The sequence below is a fragment of the Cupressus sempervirens genome, chromosome 10 (genome assembly GCF_028749045.1).
Source record: "Cupressus sempervirens isolate cs-2001-9-10 chromosome 10, ASM2874904v1, whole genome shotgun sequence".
NCBI lineage: Eukaryota > Viridiplantae > Streptophyta > Pinopsida > Cupressales > Cupressaceae > Cupressus > Cupressus sempervirens.
Genome location: NC_143127.1, coordinates 190,932,812 through 190,952,970, shown reverse-complemented (window position 1 = coordinate 190,952,970; position 20,159 = coordinate 190,932,812). Strand labels below are relative to the sequence as shown.

The window sequence follows — 20,159 nt, the reverse complement described above, 5'->3', positions numbered from 1 at the left end:
AATATCATCTTATTTATGAAATTGATATAATAAATATATATATTTATATAGTAAGAAATGTAAAAAATTGATATATTTAAAATGTTTATTAAATTGAAATAATGAATATAGATCATATATATATAATAATAATAATAATAATAATAATAATAATAGAATTAGTTGGTGTTTCTAGTATAGTGTGAATTTTGGCAATGATCTTGTAACTCTTGTCTTATTTTTGTGAAATTCTATCTTGTTATTATTAGTCCGCGGGTAAATTAGAATTGTAATGTTTGGTTTTTTTTTTTTTTTTTTTAATTCATTGGCTATTCATATTTTTGCTAGTGGTTTTTAATTTTCCATTCAAAAATTCAAAAAATATATTATATAGCTTTTAAAAAACTTTATAGATTTCTAATTTTTTTAATAATCTTTTTGAAAATCACGATTTCAAAATTTTCTATAATTTGAAAAAAAAAAAAATCAAATATTAAACTTTTAATATTTATTTAAAATATTATTTTTAGTTCATTACTTATATATTTTTAATATTCATAAATACATTTTAAAATATTTTACAAATTTTATAGTTAATATTTTTTATAATTTTAACAATAGCTTGTGTTCTTTTCACATTAGATGGGACTCCTCCGAATTCTTGTTATTATTATTGTTGTTATTATTATTATTATTTTAATCTGCTCCCTACGCTATTGCTTTAATCCGATCATTTATTTTTTATTTTCGCAATCAATCACGTTATCCTAGGGCGCACTTCTTTTCCAGCATTTATGAAGTGTATGCCTCAGGAAATCGGATTCTTTTCTGTTAGCTCAAACTTACCGTTGCTGTTCTCCAGACTGAAGTCATCTATGCTATCGTGGGCGTCACTTAACGGACAAGTTAAAATCTACGGTGGCCGACATGTTATTAAATGATGCTCTCGGGGAGAGAGTATTAGCAAGAATCTCTTATCTTACGGTCGACGGTAAAAGAGACCGTCAATTGACGAAGTTTAGCAAAGGGACGAAGCAAGGTGGTGATGAGTCACCAGCAATAAAATACATGTGCAGACACGCTTAAAAACACACATACTCACGAGGTACTCCATTGCAACGCATTCAGGAGCCCTCTTTTTTTATCAGAGGTCTCGAGTTCGACTCTCAGAGTTTCACTCTTGCTATTTCTGTAGTAGCCATTTGCTGCTTGTTTGTAACGAAAACACATTTTCAATCATGAACAGAGGCAGCAGCAGAAGAGGAGCATTTTGCTCTTGTCTTGTTTGGACACTGGCATTTCTGTCCGGTTAGTTATATTCTATTGTTCTGCTTCATTTCTGTTTCTGTTGTTTTATAGCATGATACTGTGTTTTCTACTGTGGTCGTTTGAAATGTTAAATGTAGTTTTGCTGCTTTTTTGTTTAAGTTCTCTGGAAAGGTAGATTCTATCTCTTGCGCCTCTTCTTCGTTAGCTCTGCTGAAGAAATCCTTTCAATGAAGCTTTTCATATTTGTAGTTGGCATGTTACAAGTCTGTTTGCATCCATTTCCTTCAGATCTAGCTCAAGGCTTATGCAACTTTACACATCTATGACCTTGTTTATTTTGAGGTCCTTAAATGGAAAGGCTGCCATCAATATTGTGCTGAAATGTTGGGATTCTTAGGAAGCAAAACGAACACTGTAGAAGAAATGGAGATTGAGGAGAATAGTGCCTCTGAATTGGTTTGCTAGATGATCTTTAAGATTTTTGAAAAATGCTCGGCCCTGGCCATAACCTCTCACAAATTTCCCTTAAGTTAGCCGAGCAGTTAAAAATCCTTGATACATTACCCTTTTCTGAAGATTTTTTGGAAGAACTGGACCAATAACCGATTAAAAATCAAGGACCTCAGAAATCCCAGGTACATCCCCTAGCTTCCTCAATGCAGGGGTCAAATGGAAGCTTTCAGTACTAGCAGTTGTTGCGGAACATTTGTTGGAGTTTTCTGCAATAAATTGGTTTGAAGCGTCAATTTTTCAACCCCTGGCCACAATTTTCCAACATTTTGCATTCAAAACTATTATTGTTAGGCTCCTCAGGCATAATCTGCAACATCGGAACTTAAATCTGGTTTAAAATGTGCCTAAAAAATGAGTGGATGCTCCAAGAATCTTGTCCTCACTTAAGAGTAGTTCATATTTTACGTGACGATTAATTTTGTTCATTTCCCCTGTTCTAGAAATTTTATGGTACCACTTGGGAGTAAAGGAGCTGGGACCATATCTTAACCACTGGACCACTGGCCCTTCACAGGTTTGAGTGTAGCAGGAACCTCTGTAAATAAATCTTGCAAGGAGTGGACATTACAATCCTGCAGACAACCCAAATAAATACTCACCATCCAATATGTTTTCTGAGTCATATGCGTGTTTGTGCCTCTTACGCTCATATACAAGTGACCAGTTTGAATGTAGCCTTCTGAGTCATATGCGTGTTTTCAGTCCTGTAGCGAACAAGGGCGATGAAGGGATGTTATCATTCATTTGTTTGAAAGAATCCTCACGTGTTTACCCTTTTAATTGTTGTATATTACTACTCCCTTATTTTGCCTGAAGATTTAGGACTCTCGAGTGCCAGTGGACTCGTAGAGGATTACAAACATGTGACCTTCTGCGTTCCGAAGAATTGGCAAGATCAGATTTCTTAAAGCTCAATGAAATGAATAATTTTTACATATGCTAAGCTTGTCCCTTGACCCTCATGAAGCAAGGCAGATACCTTGAAAGGGATCCTGTAGCTAATTTAGTAATACATGATGGATGCCATGGAACTTGGCATATGTTTCTAGATATTTTACAAATTGAAGGGAATTTATCTGTAAACAATGCGGCTTAAATTGTATGTCATTTTGTGGTCCCCTCGAACCAAGAGGGTCTCCTATGAACATCTAGTATAAGTTTTTATTTCATTTTGCTACTCCAGGATGAGAAATCAAGGAGGATATGCACTGTGACATGGACAGCACAATAAAAGCAGCCCCTATAGAATATGTCTCGTATGGATCACAGCCCACTAGTGCTTTTGCTTGATTGTCGTGCTTACTGAATTTGTGAAGCACTAATCTTTTATTTCTTAAACATTCCTGTTGTCTAGTTTTAGCCACTAGTGGACATTAGTTCTAAAGTAGATTAAATTAATCTGTAATGGAATTTCTCCTTGTCTGCAAAGTTACCTTGATAGATCTCTCCTTACATTTGCTACTAATGTTTTTCAGGGTATCTTCTATCAAATGCTCCATCCATTATAAGTGCTAGTAATGTCGGAATTAATTATGGACAAGTAGCAGATAACTTGCCTCCAAGCGAGGAAGTAGTAGGCCTCCTACAAAGCAACAACATCACCAAAATAAAACTCTACAGTGTAAATGTGACTGTTCTCAAAGCATTTGCAAACTCTGGTATAGAATTAGTCGTAGGCATGGGAAATGAGTACCTTGCCAGCATGACCTCTCTTGATCAAGCCACTCAATGGGTAAGGCAAAACATCCAGGCATATTTGCCAGCTACAAGAATCACAGGTATAGCAGTGGGAAATGAAGTGCTCACAGGAACCGATAAACAACTAATTGCAAACCTGCTTCCTGCAATGAAAAACGTTCATTCGGCTCTTGCGAGTATTGGTGCAGACATGAATGTTACAGTCACAACTCCCCATTCAGCCGCTGTCCTTGGTAACTCATTCCCTCCATCTTCAGGTTCCTTCAGGCCAGATCTTACAACAACGATGAAACCACTTCTAAATTTCCTTTCCCAGATTGGTTCTCCATTTTTCATAAATGCATATCCGTACTTTGCATACAAGGATCAGCCAAATCAAGTGTCTCTACAATATGTATTGTTTGAGCCAAATGCAGGGGTGGTTGATCCAAACAACAATGCTCGCTATGACAACATGTTATATGCACAGATTGATGCAGTTTACTCTGCCCTTTCTGCACTAGGATTTGCTAATCTTGAAATCACAGTCTCTGAAACTGGATGGCCTTCGGCAGGTGATGCTAATGAAGCAGGAGCAACTCCTCAGAATGCTCAAATCTATAATGGAAATTTGATTCAGCGATTGGCTCAGAACCAGGGTACTCCCCTGAGACCAAAACTTGTTGTAAAGGCTTACATTTTTGCATTGTTCAATGAGGATATGAAGGATGGCCCGAAGTCCGAAAGAAATTATGGGCTGTTTAAACCAGATGGAAACCCTACTTACAGTGTGGGACTGGCTGGAACGTTGCGTACTGGTTCAACCATTTCTTCGCCTGTTGATTCATCTCCAAATTCTACATCTACTACTTCTGCTCAATCCCCTACCGAGTCTAACTCTAATGTGCCATACTCAATTTATTCCTATTCTCAGGTATGTTTATTAACAATATCAGATTTCCACAATCCATTTATAATACAATTTTTTATTTCTGGGTTCGATTGTGTGTGAATTTTTGTCATCAACATTTCAGATCACACTTTGTCTGTCATCCATCATTTATAATGCAATTTTTTATTTCTGGGTTCGATTGTGTGTGAATTTTTGTCATCAATGACAGATGGATGCCGACAAAGTGTGATCCGAAATGTTGATGACAAAAATTCACACAATTGAACCCAGGAATAAAAAAATGCAAGTTTGTTTATTCTCTATAGCTGGGAACTAGATCTACTTCAGAGTTGTTTATAATTTTGTGTAGGATCAAAGAAAATGTCTTATATTTTCAAAGTTGTATTTCTTCTATTGATTGAAAAATAACATTGTGAAAAGCAATTTCTTGATTGAATCTTTATTGTTGTTTATACAGGGAAACCTTTTTACATCCCCTGTTGACATTCATCTCCAGATCTTGAGCCTCTGTTCTTTCCTTGGTTTTCTGTTTCTTCAATGATCAGAAACCATGAGAGTGAGATAAAACTTCATGTTCGATCATCATCTAACTCAAATGATGAGAGCTCAGGATGAAATTGTATTGTGGAGGATTCTAGTTGCACATTCTACAAGCTGAAATTGATTCAGCATGTGGATGCAACTACATGCAACTACACTAACATATTGATTTCTTGGGCTTCCACGTGCATCAAAGAAAACGAATATTATTAACAGGGAAGCTTGAACATCTGCATCATCTCTGTGGCAAGTTCGAGCGAGCGTTTTCTCAATCAATAGCAGTTCATTATTATTTTTTGCACTATATAATGATCGCACTCAAGTTATTGGTGATATTGTCGAATTTAGCACTTGAGGCTACATGTAACCATAAGGTAGAAATGTTTGGACGTGTGTTTTGAGGATACACCTTATTGAAAAACTCTAATGCCAGATTTTATTTATCCACATCAATTAGGGTATTAATTCATTGAACTTTCAATTTTTATATAATTTGGGATTTGTATAATGAAATTGATACTGGTTAAGGACTTCGGAATTTCACTTCATAATGAAATTGATACTGGTTAAGGACTTCGGAATTTTCGCCCTTCTTTATAATCGTTAAAGTTATGTTTCAGAGTTACCGTTATGACTATTTATATACAAATAAAATGTCTCCAAAAAGTGCGAGTTCTTCACATGGCGAAAGGCTGCAATCTTATCTACAAACCTGAGGCAAACAGCTGGCTTGAAATTCCAAAGCCCCGCACATGCGCTGGCAGCTGAAATTATTGTGACATTTTATTTGTATATTGTTGTCCCACTAGTGCATTTTGATATTTTGTTTGCATGCTTAATTTGATATTGGTTTATAGTTGCGTATGCTAGTGCCTATAAAAATCTGTCATGTTGTATAAGAGATTACTTGTGAGAGTTGTATGATGTAAATTTATGGCTATTATTAGTGGAATGCTGATATGTATACATCTTGTTATTACTCGAGTTATTTAAAATTTCAAAGTACATACTTCGAAGAGATCAAGCGCTGAAAGGAAGTTGGGCCACTCTGACATTTAGGATAAGAAGAGTTGATGTTCATGTACTAATTATATACATTACTTGTGAGAGTTGTGTGATGTAGATTTATGGCTATTATTATTGGAATGCTGATATGTATACATCTTGTTATTACTTGAGTTATTTAAAATTTCAAAGTACATAATTCGAAGAGATCGATCGCTGAAAGGAAGTTGGGCCACTCTGACATTTAGGATAAGAAGAGTTGATGTTCATGTACTAATTATATACATTACTTGTGAGAGTTGTATGATGTAGATTTATGGCTATTATTATTGGAATGCTGATATGTATACATCTTGTTATTACTCGAGTTATTTAAAATTTCAAAGTACATATTTCGAAGAGATCAAGTGCTGAAAGGAAGTTGGGCCACTCTGACATTTAGGATAAGAAGAGTTGATGTTCATGTACTAATTACTCTTTATTGAATTTCACTATTCTAATAATAAAAAAATAAGTTAGAACATATTTTTTATTTATTGAAAAGTAAAAATTAGTAATCATAAAGAATGATTATCGAGGCAAATTGAGATATTAGAGCAATTGTACAAATTTATTTACTCAAAAGCTAATGTATTATAGAACAATAGGGTCCTATCTTTCCTATACATTCTAAACTGACCATTTTTTGGGGAAAAAAAGTTAGAAGTAGATATGATGCAAAGATAAAGGCAACAGAAATAGCCATTATTGAAAAACATAAAATTAGGTGAAGAGGTTATCATATTAAATTGATCAGTGATTTTGATCTTTAAGATAAAACGTTGTTCTCAATGAATCCCGAACCGAGGCTGTCACCGCACGTACTTTTCTAGGCGTCGGTGTATATTTTTATCTCAAAGTTTAGTTAGGCCGCAGTTAGGACGGCCGAAAATAGCGATCACGTTGTCGAGCAGTAGGGCTACAAAATTATCGGACTGTCAAAACTGTAATGAGGACTTTGTAATACGTGCGCCACGTTGAATTGATGGAAAGCGCACTAGAGCGCATGGTACGCGATATCAAACACTTGGTACGGCTTTACCACTTATTTACAGAAAGAAGCGCTGAGGTTTTTCTACAATTTCGGCTCAATAAAAATGGAGGGCATCGACATATGTATCGCATTAACTGTTCGTCAATTCACGTAACGGCTAAGAATGTATTCAGGCGACACTGCAATCTGAACAACCAGAAAAAAAATTCTGGCCTGCTTTTTTTTTTTTCATCTCTCATTTTTCGTGGGATTTATATTGGTTTGGTTTATTTTGATTTTTGAAATATCGAAAACGGTTTTAATAAAAACGTGGAAATACATCAAGCTATTGCAATACCCCACCTTACTGTGTGGAGAATGGGGTAACTTATATAAAAGGAGTAGGCTGATATATATTTTTGTCATTTTCTGTGAGGAATACTGAGCGCTTATATGGAAAAGCTGGATTGAGAAAGAATTGACTCCACATTAGACGTCATGTCCACCGTAAGATGGACCCCAATCTACTTTATAAAATAAATATTAACGATATATATGATAATTATATACTGAAAAGTTATATCCTAGAAACAAGGGGTTGATAAATAATGGTGCTAAAGTTTTTAAACTAAATTATTTATTAGATTTTTACATAATTCCACTTTAACAATGTAATTTATTAAAGTTAAAAAATTAAAAGGTGTATTTATATAGATTAAAGTTGAGATAAATGTGCTAGTGTAAATGAGAGTTTGAATACATCATTTATTTATTTATTATAAAAGATAATTTATATTATAATATTAAGTATTTTTTAGAAAATAAATGAATAATTTATATTATAAAAGTAATTTCTATTTTTATTAAAATATGTGTATAGTATTAATTAATTAATTATATTAAATAAATGATAGTGAATTTATGTAGAGGATGTCACTTGGAAAGGAGTAGAAATTTATATAGATCTTAGGTACACTAATAAAGTAGTCCTTGACATATCAAGGGGAAAGAATCTCAAACAATGTAAATGGTGCTTTGTGTGCTATACATGGTACTGATTATATGGTAGTAATAAATAATACAAAATATATATCAATGGAGGAAAGCTCCAAAGTTGAGAATTCAATATTTGGTGAGAACTCTCTAACAAGGATGAGGTAACAAGTTTGTATTGTCTAAAACTAAAATGAGATATTTTACAATACACAAACACCTTGTCTATATAAACAAGGTGTGATCAAGTATGAGATAACTACCTACAACCAATATAAAATGCATGATGTATAATAATAAATGCAAAAGTATCTAAAAGTACACACACAAAATAATAACATTCAATTTTATTTCTTGGAACACTCTAGGACAAAGCCCTCTAAAGTCACCCTAAACTTGCAATCCAAAATTTGAATTTTAATTAAACCCTTCATAAGATATTTTATGCAAGGGGGTGAACTTAAACATTCTAACTGGTTAGGAATAAGATTGGGTGTCTTTTGCCAATGACTCAACTTGACTTGCCACTAAACACATAACAACACAAGTGTCAAGTGACACTATAAATATACATTTAACATTACAAGTGGCAAATCAATTTTCACAAAAAGGAATCTAATCTAAAACATCCATTCATATTACATTCACAAAGTAAAATACTCAACAACGAGGTTAAAATCTCTTCATTAGATCTAACCTTGGCAATCTCAATTAATAAAACGATATAATTTTGGTTCTCTGTTTTAACATGGTTATTTCTTGCACACTCAAACCACATATCAGTAGTCCAAGATAAATAAAACATATGCACATATAAATCATTAATTAATTCTATATTCATAATTGAATCAAAACATAAGGCATTACTCAATTGAATAACATTTTTTCATTTCTAACCATTGTGCATATATAATACTACCATTATCGAACTAGACATGATATGACTCTTTTGCAACATTTCATGATTTTCATATACATATATAATCCATCTAACATTTTTATTCAAACATAATTTCCTACTCATTAATAAAATAACCAAGTACATGAATGTAACATCATCAAGCATCATAAATAAGTTCTAACATCATAATGATTACCATAAAATAAAATGTCCCATAGTATCAAATAGTCTGAGTAATAGCCCAAAATAGTCCAACATATAACAAGTTCTCAAAATATAAAGTATTTGCAAAGCAAAATATAAAGTATCTAACATGCAAATAAACTAGTATGATATGATATGATGAAGCATCTAAAATGCAAATAAACTACTATGATATACTATGATGGGCCAAGGTGAGGCCTCACATCCTCCCCCTAGGAATGAACCTCTTCTTGGAGTTCATCAAAGAGGTATGGGTACTGATCTCTCATCTGTGTAGTGTCCTCCCATGAAGCCATGACCTCATCATAACAATCCCACTAGACTCTAACCTGGTCCAGCTCCCTACCTCGAAGTGTTAGGGTCCATCGACCTAAAATATGAATGGGCTCCAGAGCTATGTGTCTGTCCAACTTGACTTGTAAAACACCCCAATCTATAATGTGAGATGTTGTCACTTAGGTTTGCACCCTTGTCTAAGACCTATGCGTGAGGACAACCTAGTGAAACATGGAAACAACCTCCAAGCTGTGGGACTTGAATTGCGAGGTTTAGTCTCCGGAGAAGGCCGACTTCCTCTTACTATCAGGGTGCACCTAACTACTCTTGGAGAGGAAAAGGGAGAAAGAGAGCATGAAAGAAAATCTACCTAGTTCTAATCTAAGGAGGTGATGCACCAAAATAGAGTGTTCAAACCAATCTCTGCCCATACATGCGCTACTGAACTAGAATGAAACTAAGGATATACACATCCAGACTTGCTTTAATCAAATAACCACATACATATCAGAAAACCAAGATGAATGACACAAGGAAGAAGTTCACTTATATATCATTCACATGCCAGCAAAGATACAGTCATGCGGATTACAGATTTCCACAAAACAATGGCACAGGCAAAGAATTCTTGCACTTTAATACCAATGGTTGAAGGAGATAAGTGGAGAATTAGACAGTTCAGAGGCACAAGGGAATTTTCACTAGAATTGCAGAGCAATAGCAAAAGAAAATCAGAGAGAAGGTCCCCTTCACAAAAACTACAAAATCTGCCTTTATAGTTCAGGCATAACTGAGATCTTTTCCTGCTGAAATGACTTCGCAGCTACCTGCCATTAAGTCCTGCGAAGGACAATCATGGGGATCTGAAGAAAATCTGATCTTGCTGCCAAATAATGCCCTGAGAAGACAGAAACGATGCCATAACTGCGCTTTGATCAGGTAGATGGATCGACTAAGACAGTGGAGTGTCTCTCTATATTTCGCATTCATTTCTAGTGGTTTGGATCGATCATGAATATCAGATCGCACAACAAAATAGATCACCTTCATTTTTAGGTTCATGAATTAGCGAGGTCAGAGAGTCAACCTAGTTTCACAAGCCAACTGGGCCGCGCGGGCCAATCACTTCTTTTCGTTCTGCCACCTAGGAAGTCCTCTGTGGTTGACCTCCTTTTATTGAACTAACTGCACCACCCTTCAAACTGTTATCATTAACTGTAATGATCACACTAACTGCCAGTCGTTAACCGCCAACCTTGGGCGAGCCAGCAAGACACGTGTCAACAAGGCGCTATGTCACCATGGTATCCACCGTGCAGCTTCCGATGGCGAGATAGCACCAACTGTTGATTTGCCTTAAATCTAACGATCGTGGAGACTCGTCGTACCACTATATTGTTCTTACCTCGGGCCCATCATACCTGGCACCACCTCAGCAACCACACCACGCTCGAATGACACCTAGCAATACTTGACAGACGTACCCTAGCAAGACCTGGCCTTGCTAATCCACGTGGCGAAAGGACGCTATGTCGCTATGGTAAAGATCGCGCAACTTCACCATAGCGAGATGGTGCCATCCGTCAATCTGACTTAATTTGACGATCATAAAGACTGCATCGTACTTCATACTTTCCTCCTCCACTTTTGGGCTCGTGAAACGCTGTTAGCACACCTGGCATCACCCCTGAGGTTTATGAGATAACACGACCCCACCTGACACATGTCACTGAGGCGCTATGTTGGCATGGTAAAGACTGCGCAACTTCACCATAGTGAGATGGCGCCTGTTGTTGATCTGAATCGATCTGACGGTGAGCAAGATGGACCCTGCCCCTCAGGGTATCAATCAATGGGAACTGGCCACGTTCCAACTGTCTGACGGATCCTCGCTGATACCTGAGACTCACTGAACACGTGGCAAAAGGGCGCTATGTCGCCATCATATTCACCGTGCAACTTCAGATGACGAGATAGCGCCAACCGTCGATCTACTCTGATCCTACGGCTACAAAAGACTTTCCCTGATCCTATTGATCACATTAGAAACCCTAGCCCCATAATACACGTGGCGTCCCCACACTGGTCCGCGTAGCATCATCCTGGCGACTTGTACTGCCTCAACTCATTGAGTAGCTCTTTCTCGTAGATGTGGCATGTTCTAATTTGTTAGCGTGGATCGAGGGCCCTTCCAACTGGGCAAACGAAGTACGAAATGGGACCCAACTCACCTGCCTGAAGTTCTTTTCTGCGGCAACTTTTCGTTAGGCGCTATGTCGCTATCGAAAAACTCGTGAGTTTTTCGATGGCGACATAGCGCCTCACTGGCATTTCTAATCTTCGACCTGTGAAACTGACCGCCCGCCATGAAACTGGGACCCATGAACATCGTAAACTCTCCTCACGGTCGAGCGCCATGTCGCTATGGCATTATTTCAGCCAACACACGATAGCGACATAGCGCCCACGATGCCGCAGAAACTTTTTCGACCCGCCAAAGAACCTTGGATGACCTGCAAACTAGGCCCACCGGACACGCGTCGACAGGGCGTGATGTCGCTATGCTATCCGCCGTGCAACTTCTGAAAAGCGACGTAGCGCTAACCGTCGATCTCCTCAGATCTGACGATGGAGAACCTACGGGCCGTAGAAACCATGTTATAAGGCTTGATCGCTTAGGCATTAAAATAATATTAACTCTGGGAATTAGCCGTTGAACGGGCTGAACGTTTGAAATTCGAAACTTGGCGGGGCAAAAAAATGATAACATTTTTGGTGACTCACAGATTACACAAGCCTGCTATGTGTATGACCAGTGGCCTCATGTATCCATTGGGCTATGGAGTCAAAAAATGGGTCTGTGCATACTGTGAAACCCTAACCCTACCTGTGAGAAATTAAAACATGAACACCCTCAAACTCTGCAACTGCAACTGGAACCGAAACAAACTTCCTCTGCAAACTGAAACACCTCAAAATCTGCTACCTCACAGGAAGACGGCTGTGCCCGCGCACTTCTTGAAAAGCAGGAAACAACAAAAGGAAACTAAACTACTTATATACAAGAACTCGACCTTCATCAGAAGCAAGCTTTAAGATAAATTCTATTGACTGGAATGGGCAAAACTTCACCATTTGGCTTGCTCAGCTGGAATGCATTAGCTTTTTTACAACTAGCAATCAGATAGGGGCCACTCCATAATGCATCAAATTTGGAATGTCTTCCTAGTTTTGCTCTGTCTGAATCCCATTTTAGAACTAAATCTCCTTCTCTAAAGGTTCTGACCCTAGCCTTCTTGTCAAAATTCCTCTTCATCTGCTGCTGATGTATCTCTAGGGTTTGCATAGCTTTATTTCTCTTCTCTTCTAGTTCAATTAGCTCTACCATTCTTACTGACATGGCACTATCTTCAATCAATTCCAGCTGATGGGCCAACTCCAAGGATGGGAATTCCAATGAAATTGGGAGTCTGGCCTCCTTACCATATACCATCACAAAAGGTGAATTCCCAATAGATCTCTTGGGGGTTATCCTATCAACCCACAGAGCAGTTCTTAATTTCTTATGCCAGGCCCTCTGATTGTCCTCTATTGTCCTCTTCATGATTCTGATCAGATTCTTGTTGGAAGACTCAGCCAAACCATTACCCTAGGGATAATAATTTGATGATGTGCTTAGGTAGATATTGTGGTTCATTGCCCATGCACAAATCTGGGTCCCAACAAAAGACTTAGCATTGTCCGAGATGATAGTAGAAGGAGCACCAAACCTAGATACAATCCCATCAAGGAACTCAACAACTGATGGTTTTGTGGCATCCTTCAAGGCAACTGCCTCTGTCCACCTAGTGAAATAATCAGTAGCAGCCAAAATCCATTTATGACCTGCACTAGATGGAGGATTAATGGGGCCTATAAAATCGAACCCCCACTGAGTAAAGGGCTGATCCACCTGACTAGGATGAAGGGGGAGAGCTGCAAGCCTCTGTTTGCCTGAGAAGAAAGCACACTTCTCACACTTTCTCACATATCTATAACAATCGTGAAACAAGGATGGCCAATAATAACCAGCCCTCATGATCTTCATGGCAGTTGTTCTTGCAGAGAAATGACCACCATCGGGGCCATCATGAAGTTCCTTAATCATCCTCTCAGCCTGATCCTCCTCAATGCATCTCAATAGGGTCCCATTAAAATCCCTCCTGAATAGGATACCATCAATTACAACATAGGGAATGGATTGCAGTCTATATTGTCTTCTTTTAGCTCTGTCCAATCCTTGAGGGTATCCATTCCCTGATAAGAAGCTCTTCATATCATTTATGCAGCTCCTTGGACCATCAACATTTCCTTCCTCCTGCTGCTCTGTTAATACCATAGCAGCCTCTTCATCAGAATCCTGAACTGATAACATTTCTTTGCACAACCCCTTCCCTCTTACCAGCTTGGTAATCTGAATATCAACATCATACTCCATTACCTTAGTGATCCATCCAGCTCTCTTTTCACTGATATCTTTTCTTAACAGGAAGCCTTTTACACTGGCATGGGGTACCAAAAAATGGATCCTATTGTGGGATAAGAGGTGCTTGAATTTCTTCAAGGCTCTAATGACCGCAAGGGCCTGCTTCTCAACAAAGCTGTACTTATTTTCATATTCCTTAAGCCCTTCACTAAAGAAAGCTATGGGATGCTCCTCATCCTTGTCATTTGTTTGAGTCAAGACAACAGAGATACTTGACTCACCACCTAGAGTGTAGAGGATGAAATCTTTTTCAAAATTTGGGTTCATGAGAGTAGGGGCTGAGGCTATGGCTGTCTTGATCTCTTCAAAACTCTCCTTCCCTTCCTTGGTCCATGAGAAGACCATACCTTTCTTAAGCATAGCTGTAAGAGGTTTCACCATGGTAGTAAGATTAGGAATAAACCTTCTTACAAAATTTATTCTACCAAGGAAACCTTGCAGCCCCTTCTTGTGTTTAGGAATAGGAAGGGCAAGTATTGCCTTTGTTCTTTCTGGATCAATGGTCAGCCCATCCTTAGATACAATGTGTCCCAATAATTTTCCTTGGCTTGTAGCAAAGACACACTTGGATGGGTTAAGGGAGACCCCAAACTCTCTACATCTTAGAAATACCTGTCTTAGATGATCAAAATGATCTTCTACATTTTTTGAATATACAGTTATATCATCAAGGTATACTAAGACAAACTTGTCAATTAATTTTTTAAAGGCCATCTCCATTTCCTTTTGAAATGTGGCACCTACATTTGTTAGCCCAAATGGCATCTTGCAATAAGCATAGGTGCCCCATTTAGTAGTAAATGTTGTCTTATGTCTGTCAGATTCTTTAACCAGCACTTGATTATAACCAGATAATTCATCAAGAAAAGAGAATCTCCTTGAACCACTGACCTTGGACAGAATCTACTCCATGGAAGGGAGAGGATGGTGATCTTTAAGGGAAGCCTGATTAAGATCCCTAAAGTCCACACACAATCTGATTTCTCCATTCTTCTTCCTAACAAGGACTAGGTTGGCTACCCATGATGAGTGCTTGATGGGAAAAATTATATTAGCCTCAATCAACTTGGATAGCTCATTTCTTATTAGAGGTTCAATCTTAGGATTCACTGCCCTCTGTTTTTGCCTTATCAATTAAATCTATGGTATGCTAAAAAAAACTAGGGTCAAACCCTTTTAAGTCATCATATGTCCAAGAAAATACATCATTAAATTCTTGACATAGATGAATGAAGTTTTCTTGCTCAGTTTCAGAACATACCTTCCCCATATTCAGAAATTTTCCATCAGCAATTGTAACTGGGGCATAATCATCCTTTTCTGCAGCTAGATTCATTCCTTTGCCTCTTGTTTGATCATTAGGATTAAAGACACTCTCCAAGGTAATGAGACCCTTGGGCAACTTGTTAGAACTGAGATGAATGATCTGATCACCACACTGATCTCGCAGTCTTGACTGGTTTCTTTCTGAGAATTCTGCCTCATTCTGCAAAAAACTCACAATTTGCTCATCAGAATCAAACACCTGCCAATAAGTGTTTTTGTCAAGGATGGCAGGCCTCACTACCACCCTTATCTATTGCTTCTTTTCTTCCTCAAGATTCCCTGGTACATCATAAGATGCACCCACTGCTGCAAGTCTACCAGCATGTCTATTTTCTTTCCTAGGAATGCTCTGAATATTAAATGCATTGAAGCCCTCAAGAAAATCCCAGACTCTATGTTTGTAAGACTTGAGCAGGCCATTTTTGGTGATATTGTGATTTCTCACTTGGTTAACTACCAACTCACTATCCCCATATACTCTCAAGGCTTGAATTCCTCTCTTTTGGGCAAGTAAGAGACCTTGAATCAAAGATTCATACTCGGCCACATTATTGGTGCAACTTAATTGGAGCCTAAAGGAGAAGTAGTATCTTATTTGTGCAGGAGAGATCAACATAACACCAGCCCCTGATCCATTTCTATTCCTTGAGCCATCAAAGTACATACTCCATGTTCCACTTATATCATCATTAGTCATGATTAGATCAGGAACTTGAGCATCTTTCTCTATTATGCAATATGTACTAAGGCCTGTCTCAAGAGTTTCTGACATAGGTTCAAACTGATATGTACTAGCCCATTCATCCAAGAAGAAATCAGGAATCTCTGCTATGGAAGTGGCAGGCTCATTTACTATGTCATTTTCATCCATCTCTAGAATAAGGCAATTCATGTTGATGGGATTGGGGGTGTAAGATTCAGTGTGATGAAGGGCTTGAGGTTCTACTCTAATTGAGGCATTGGCTCCATATCTGGTCTTAAATGACATATATGACCAATTAGCAGATATGAATCCACCAATTTGAGTAGTGAAGTCTCTTGAAAGACAGATAGCAAAGTGGGGCTTAACTTCAGCAATAGATATGTCTTGAATCACAATGCAACCAGGGCATGCATGTAGGGCCATCTCCAAATTCCTAAGGATACCTACAGTTTTGACAGTACTACCATCCAACTGTAACACATCCCTAACAATGGGTTCATACTTCATTCCTAAAGCATTAGCAACACACCTAGGCATTACTGAGCTACTAGCTCCTGAATCTATCATGCAATTGTGGACTAATTTGCCCCCTATAATCAAAGAAACATAGAATGGAGGAGGTCTAACCTTTTTATTTGTCTCCACATCCCCTGCTGGTTGTACTAGACTTGTGGCACTCTCCATTATAGATGGCTGATCCTTGGGTTCAATCTTCTCCAGCTCTTGCTGCAGCATCCTCTTCTGCATTGGTATGGTAGCAACAGCATCCCACATAGACATGTTCACATTTGTCTTCTTCATTTGCTTTACCACACTAAATGGTGCATTAGGAACTTTGATAGAAACTTTGGGAGCCGCACTTATAAGAGGTTGAGATGGGGCAACATAAAGATCACTTGAATCTTTCCTTCTAGAATCTTGCCTTTGCTACTGCGGAGTACTTGTTCGTTCATTTGCTGCTTGCTCATGAGATGCTGCATTTCAAGTTGAGGCCTGATTAGGAGGAGGAGGGACAACATCTTCCATAGCTCTTTTTTTGCTTCTAGTGTTATGAGCGATGTAATCCTAGTTTACATTACAATGCTCCCCAATCTGATGATTCATGAAAGAGCAATCATCATGCCCTTGAATATATGAGGCCTCCTTGGGATGATCCTCCTTGTATGATTACTTTGCTGTAGGTTCTTAGACAGTTAGGGCCAAATAAGATTCTGCCTTCTGGCACATGCAATAGGCATAAGAATAGTTGCAGGAAGGACAAAAATCTTGATCTTGGGCCAAGTTATTTTGAGGGACTATAGCTCTGTTCTGATTTGAGCTTGAAGTAGAAGCATGACTATTTTGCCTACCCTGATCAAAAGAGCTATTCCACTGATTAGGAGGCCTACCACCATTTGGAGCTTGATATTGCAATTGGGGAGGCTTGCCACCTTGAGCTTGCTGCCTTTCTAAGGCCACCACCTTGTTACTCATTTTTTGTATCATAGAAAAGCTATCCTCTAATCTCTTTCCTTGGTCTTTCAACTCCTTCCTCTGCTCTTGCAATTTTTTTTATCTAGGGTCCTTTCTCTCTTATCTGTATTCAGCACTAAACCTTGGAGCATCTCTTTGAGTTCATCTATTCCATTTGAGGGTGTGGAAACTTGGGGAACTGGAGTAAGGGCTTGTGATGTAGAAGTTGTAGGAAGAGGGGCCATTGCCGGTTGGTGGTTGGGAACATCAGGAAAGAAAGGTGTAGGGGGCCTCGGAGCCAGTTTGCCTCCTTGTATCAGGATGTTCTCAGCTTTTATGGCTATCTCATAAACATTAGGCAAGGTATCTCCTCCCATAGTTTGGATTGTAGTGGCAATATCATTGTTGAAGGCTCTAAGGTAATGTAAGAAGGCATTACCAAGGGTAGGTTTCACCGAAGTAGGTATTCTATCCCATGTCTTTTGAAATCTATAATTAAAATCAGTCATACATTCATGGGGGGCCCTTTTTATAGTAGTCAGCTGCTCTAAAAGTGACAGATGGTCACTTCTATCCTCAAAATGTTTGCATAACCCTGCTCCTAGTTCATCCCAATCAGTTATAGAACCATGAGCTAAGCCTATATACCACTATAATTCTTTTCCTTTTAAAGATGAGGCTAGAAGTCTAACAACAACATCATCCTTTGTGATACCATGAATATTACAGACATTTGCTACTTCTTGGATATGCTCTAAAGGGGAGATGGAAGTTTCACTAGTAAAATCAGGTATACTTTTTAGTGCAGATACTGGTATATCATGTCTTTGGGCTAACAATAAAGGACTTCCACCATTAAAGGTGGAAAAAGCATGAACTCTTGGTTGTGCCATGTAAACAAGTGTTTTATTGATGAGTTTTGATGGTAATCTAGGCTGAGTTCGAACAACAGGAGGAGTAGAGACAAATCTTACAAGTATATCAACTGTTATTACACCCCTAGCTGGTGATAATGAAATTCTAGTCCTCCTTCTTCTAGGATTTGAAAGAGAAAGATCTTGATATTGAAATTTACCTCTAGAAGATGCCCTTGTTTTAGCTCTGGGCATGAATTTCTGCAACTTTGGCCTGGAACCAGGTTTGTTGAAGCTCAGAGTCACCAAGTACTTTGAAGAATCAGCCTCTTGAAGGCTTAAACACCGAAGCTAGTACTATCTCTTCAGTATTAATCTTGAAACTCTTTCTTCTTTGACACTAGTAGACTTTAAATCTTTAATAGGTGAGTCCCACCGGGCGTGCCAAAAACTGTTGTCACTTAGGTTTGCACCCTTGTCCAAGGCCTATGCGTGAGGACAACCTAGTGAAACATGGAAACAACCTCCAAGTTGTGGGGCTTGAACTGCGAGGTTGAGTCTCTGAAGAAGGCCGACTTCCTCTTACTATCAGGGTGCACCTAACTACTCTTGGAGAGGAAAAGGGAGAAAGAGAGCACGAGAGCAAATCTACCTAGTTCTAATCTAAGGAGGTGATGCACCAAAATAGAGTGTTCAGACCAATCTCTGCCCATACATGGGCTACTGAACCAGAATGAAACTAAGGATATACACATCCAGACTTGCTTTAATCAAATAACCACATACAGATTAGAAAACCAAGATGAATGACACAAGGAAGAAGTTCACTTATATATCATTCATAGGCTAGTAGAGATACAGTCATGCGGATTATAGATTTCCACAAAACAATAGCACAGGCAAAGAATTCTTGCACTTTAATACCAATGGCTGAAGGAGATAAGTGGAGAATCAGACAGTTCAGAGGCACAGGGGAATTTTCACTAGAATTACAGAGCAATAGCAGAAGAAAATAAGAGAGAAGGTCCCCTTCACAAAAACTACAAAATCTTCCTTTATAGTTCAGGCATAACTGAGATCTTTTCCTACTGAAATGACTTTGCAACTACCTGCCATTAAGTCCTGCGGAGGACAATCATGGGGATCTGAAGAAAATCTGATCTTGCTGCCAAATAATGCCCTGAGAAGACAGAAACAATGCCATAATTGCGTTCTAATCAGGTAGATGGATCGACTGAGATGGTGGAGTGTCTCTCTATATTTCACATTCATTTCTAGTGGTTTGGATTGATCATGAAGATCAGATTGCACAAAAAAATAGATCACCTTCATTTTTAGGTTCATGAATCAGCAGGGTCAGAGAGTCAACCTAATTTCACAAGCCAACTGGGCCACGCGGGCCAATCGCTTCTTTTCGTTCTGCCACCTGGGAAGTCCTCTGTGGTTGACCTCCTTTTATTGAACTAACCGCGCCACCCTTCAAATTGTTATCGTTAACTATAACGATCACACTAACTGCCAGTCGTTAACTGCCAACCTTGGCCGAGCCAGCGAGACACGTGTCAACAAGGCACTATGTCGCCATGGTATCCACCGTGCAGCTTCCAATGGTGAGATAGCACCAACCATCGATCTGCCTTAAATCTGACGATCGTGGAGACTCGTCGTACCACTATATTATTCTTACCCCGGGCCCATCATACCTGGCACCACCTTAGCAATCGCACCACGCTCAAATGACACTTGGCAATACCTGACAGACGTACCCTGGCAAGACTTGGCCCTACTGATCCACGTGGCGAAAGGACGCTATTTCGCTATGGTAAAGATCGTGCAACTTCACCATAGTGAGATAGCGCCATCCATCGATTCGACTTAATCTAATGATCACGAAGACTGTGTCGTACTTCGCACTTTGCTCCTCTACTTTTGGGCTCGCGAAACGCTATCAGCACACCTGGCATCACCCTTGAGGTTTATGAGATAACGCGACCCCACTTGACATGTGTCACTGAGG

At 38.7% G+C, this 20,159-nt stretch overlaps 1 protein-coding gene across 2 annotated transcripts; it reads left to right on the top strand.

Annotated features, from left to right (window-relative positions):
- The first annotated feature begins 1,091 nt into the window (after positions 1 to 1,091).
- On the top strand, positions 1,092 to 5,344 carry LOC149533287 (glucan endo-1,3-beta-glucosidase 14-like). 2 transcript variants are annotated; one of them, XM_089806908.1, is made up of 3 exons: positions 1,092 to 1,287; positions 3,237 to 4,372; positions 4,809 to 5,344. In XM_089806908.1, the coding sequence occupies exons 1-3, from the start codon at positions 1,218 to 1,220 to the stop codon at positions 4,890 to 4,892; spliced, it is 1,290 nt and encodes a 429-aa protein (XP_089663034.1). In that variant the 5' UTR covers positions 1,092 to 1,217; the 3' UTR covers positions 4,893 to 5,344. The 2 variants fall into 2 exon arrangements, with proteins under 2 accessions (XP_089663034.1, XP_089663035.1); XM_089806909.1 differs by lacking the exon at positions 1,092 to 1,287 and adding an exon at positions 2,897 to 3,017.
- The last annotated feature ends 14,815 nt before the right edge of the window (positions 5,345 to 20,159 follow it).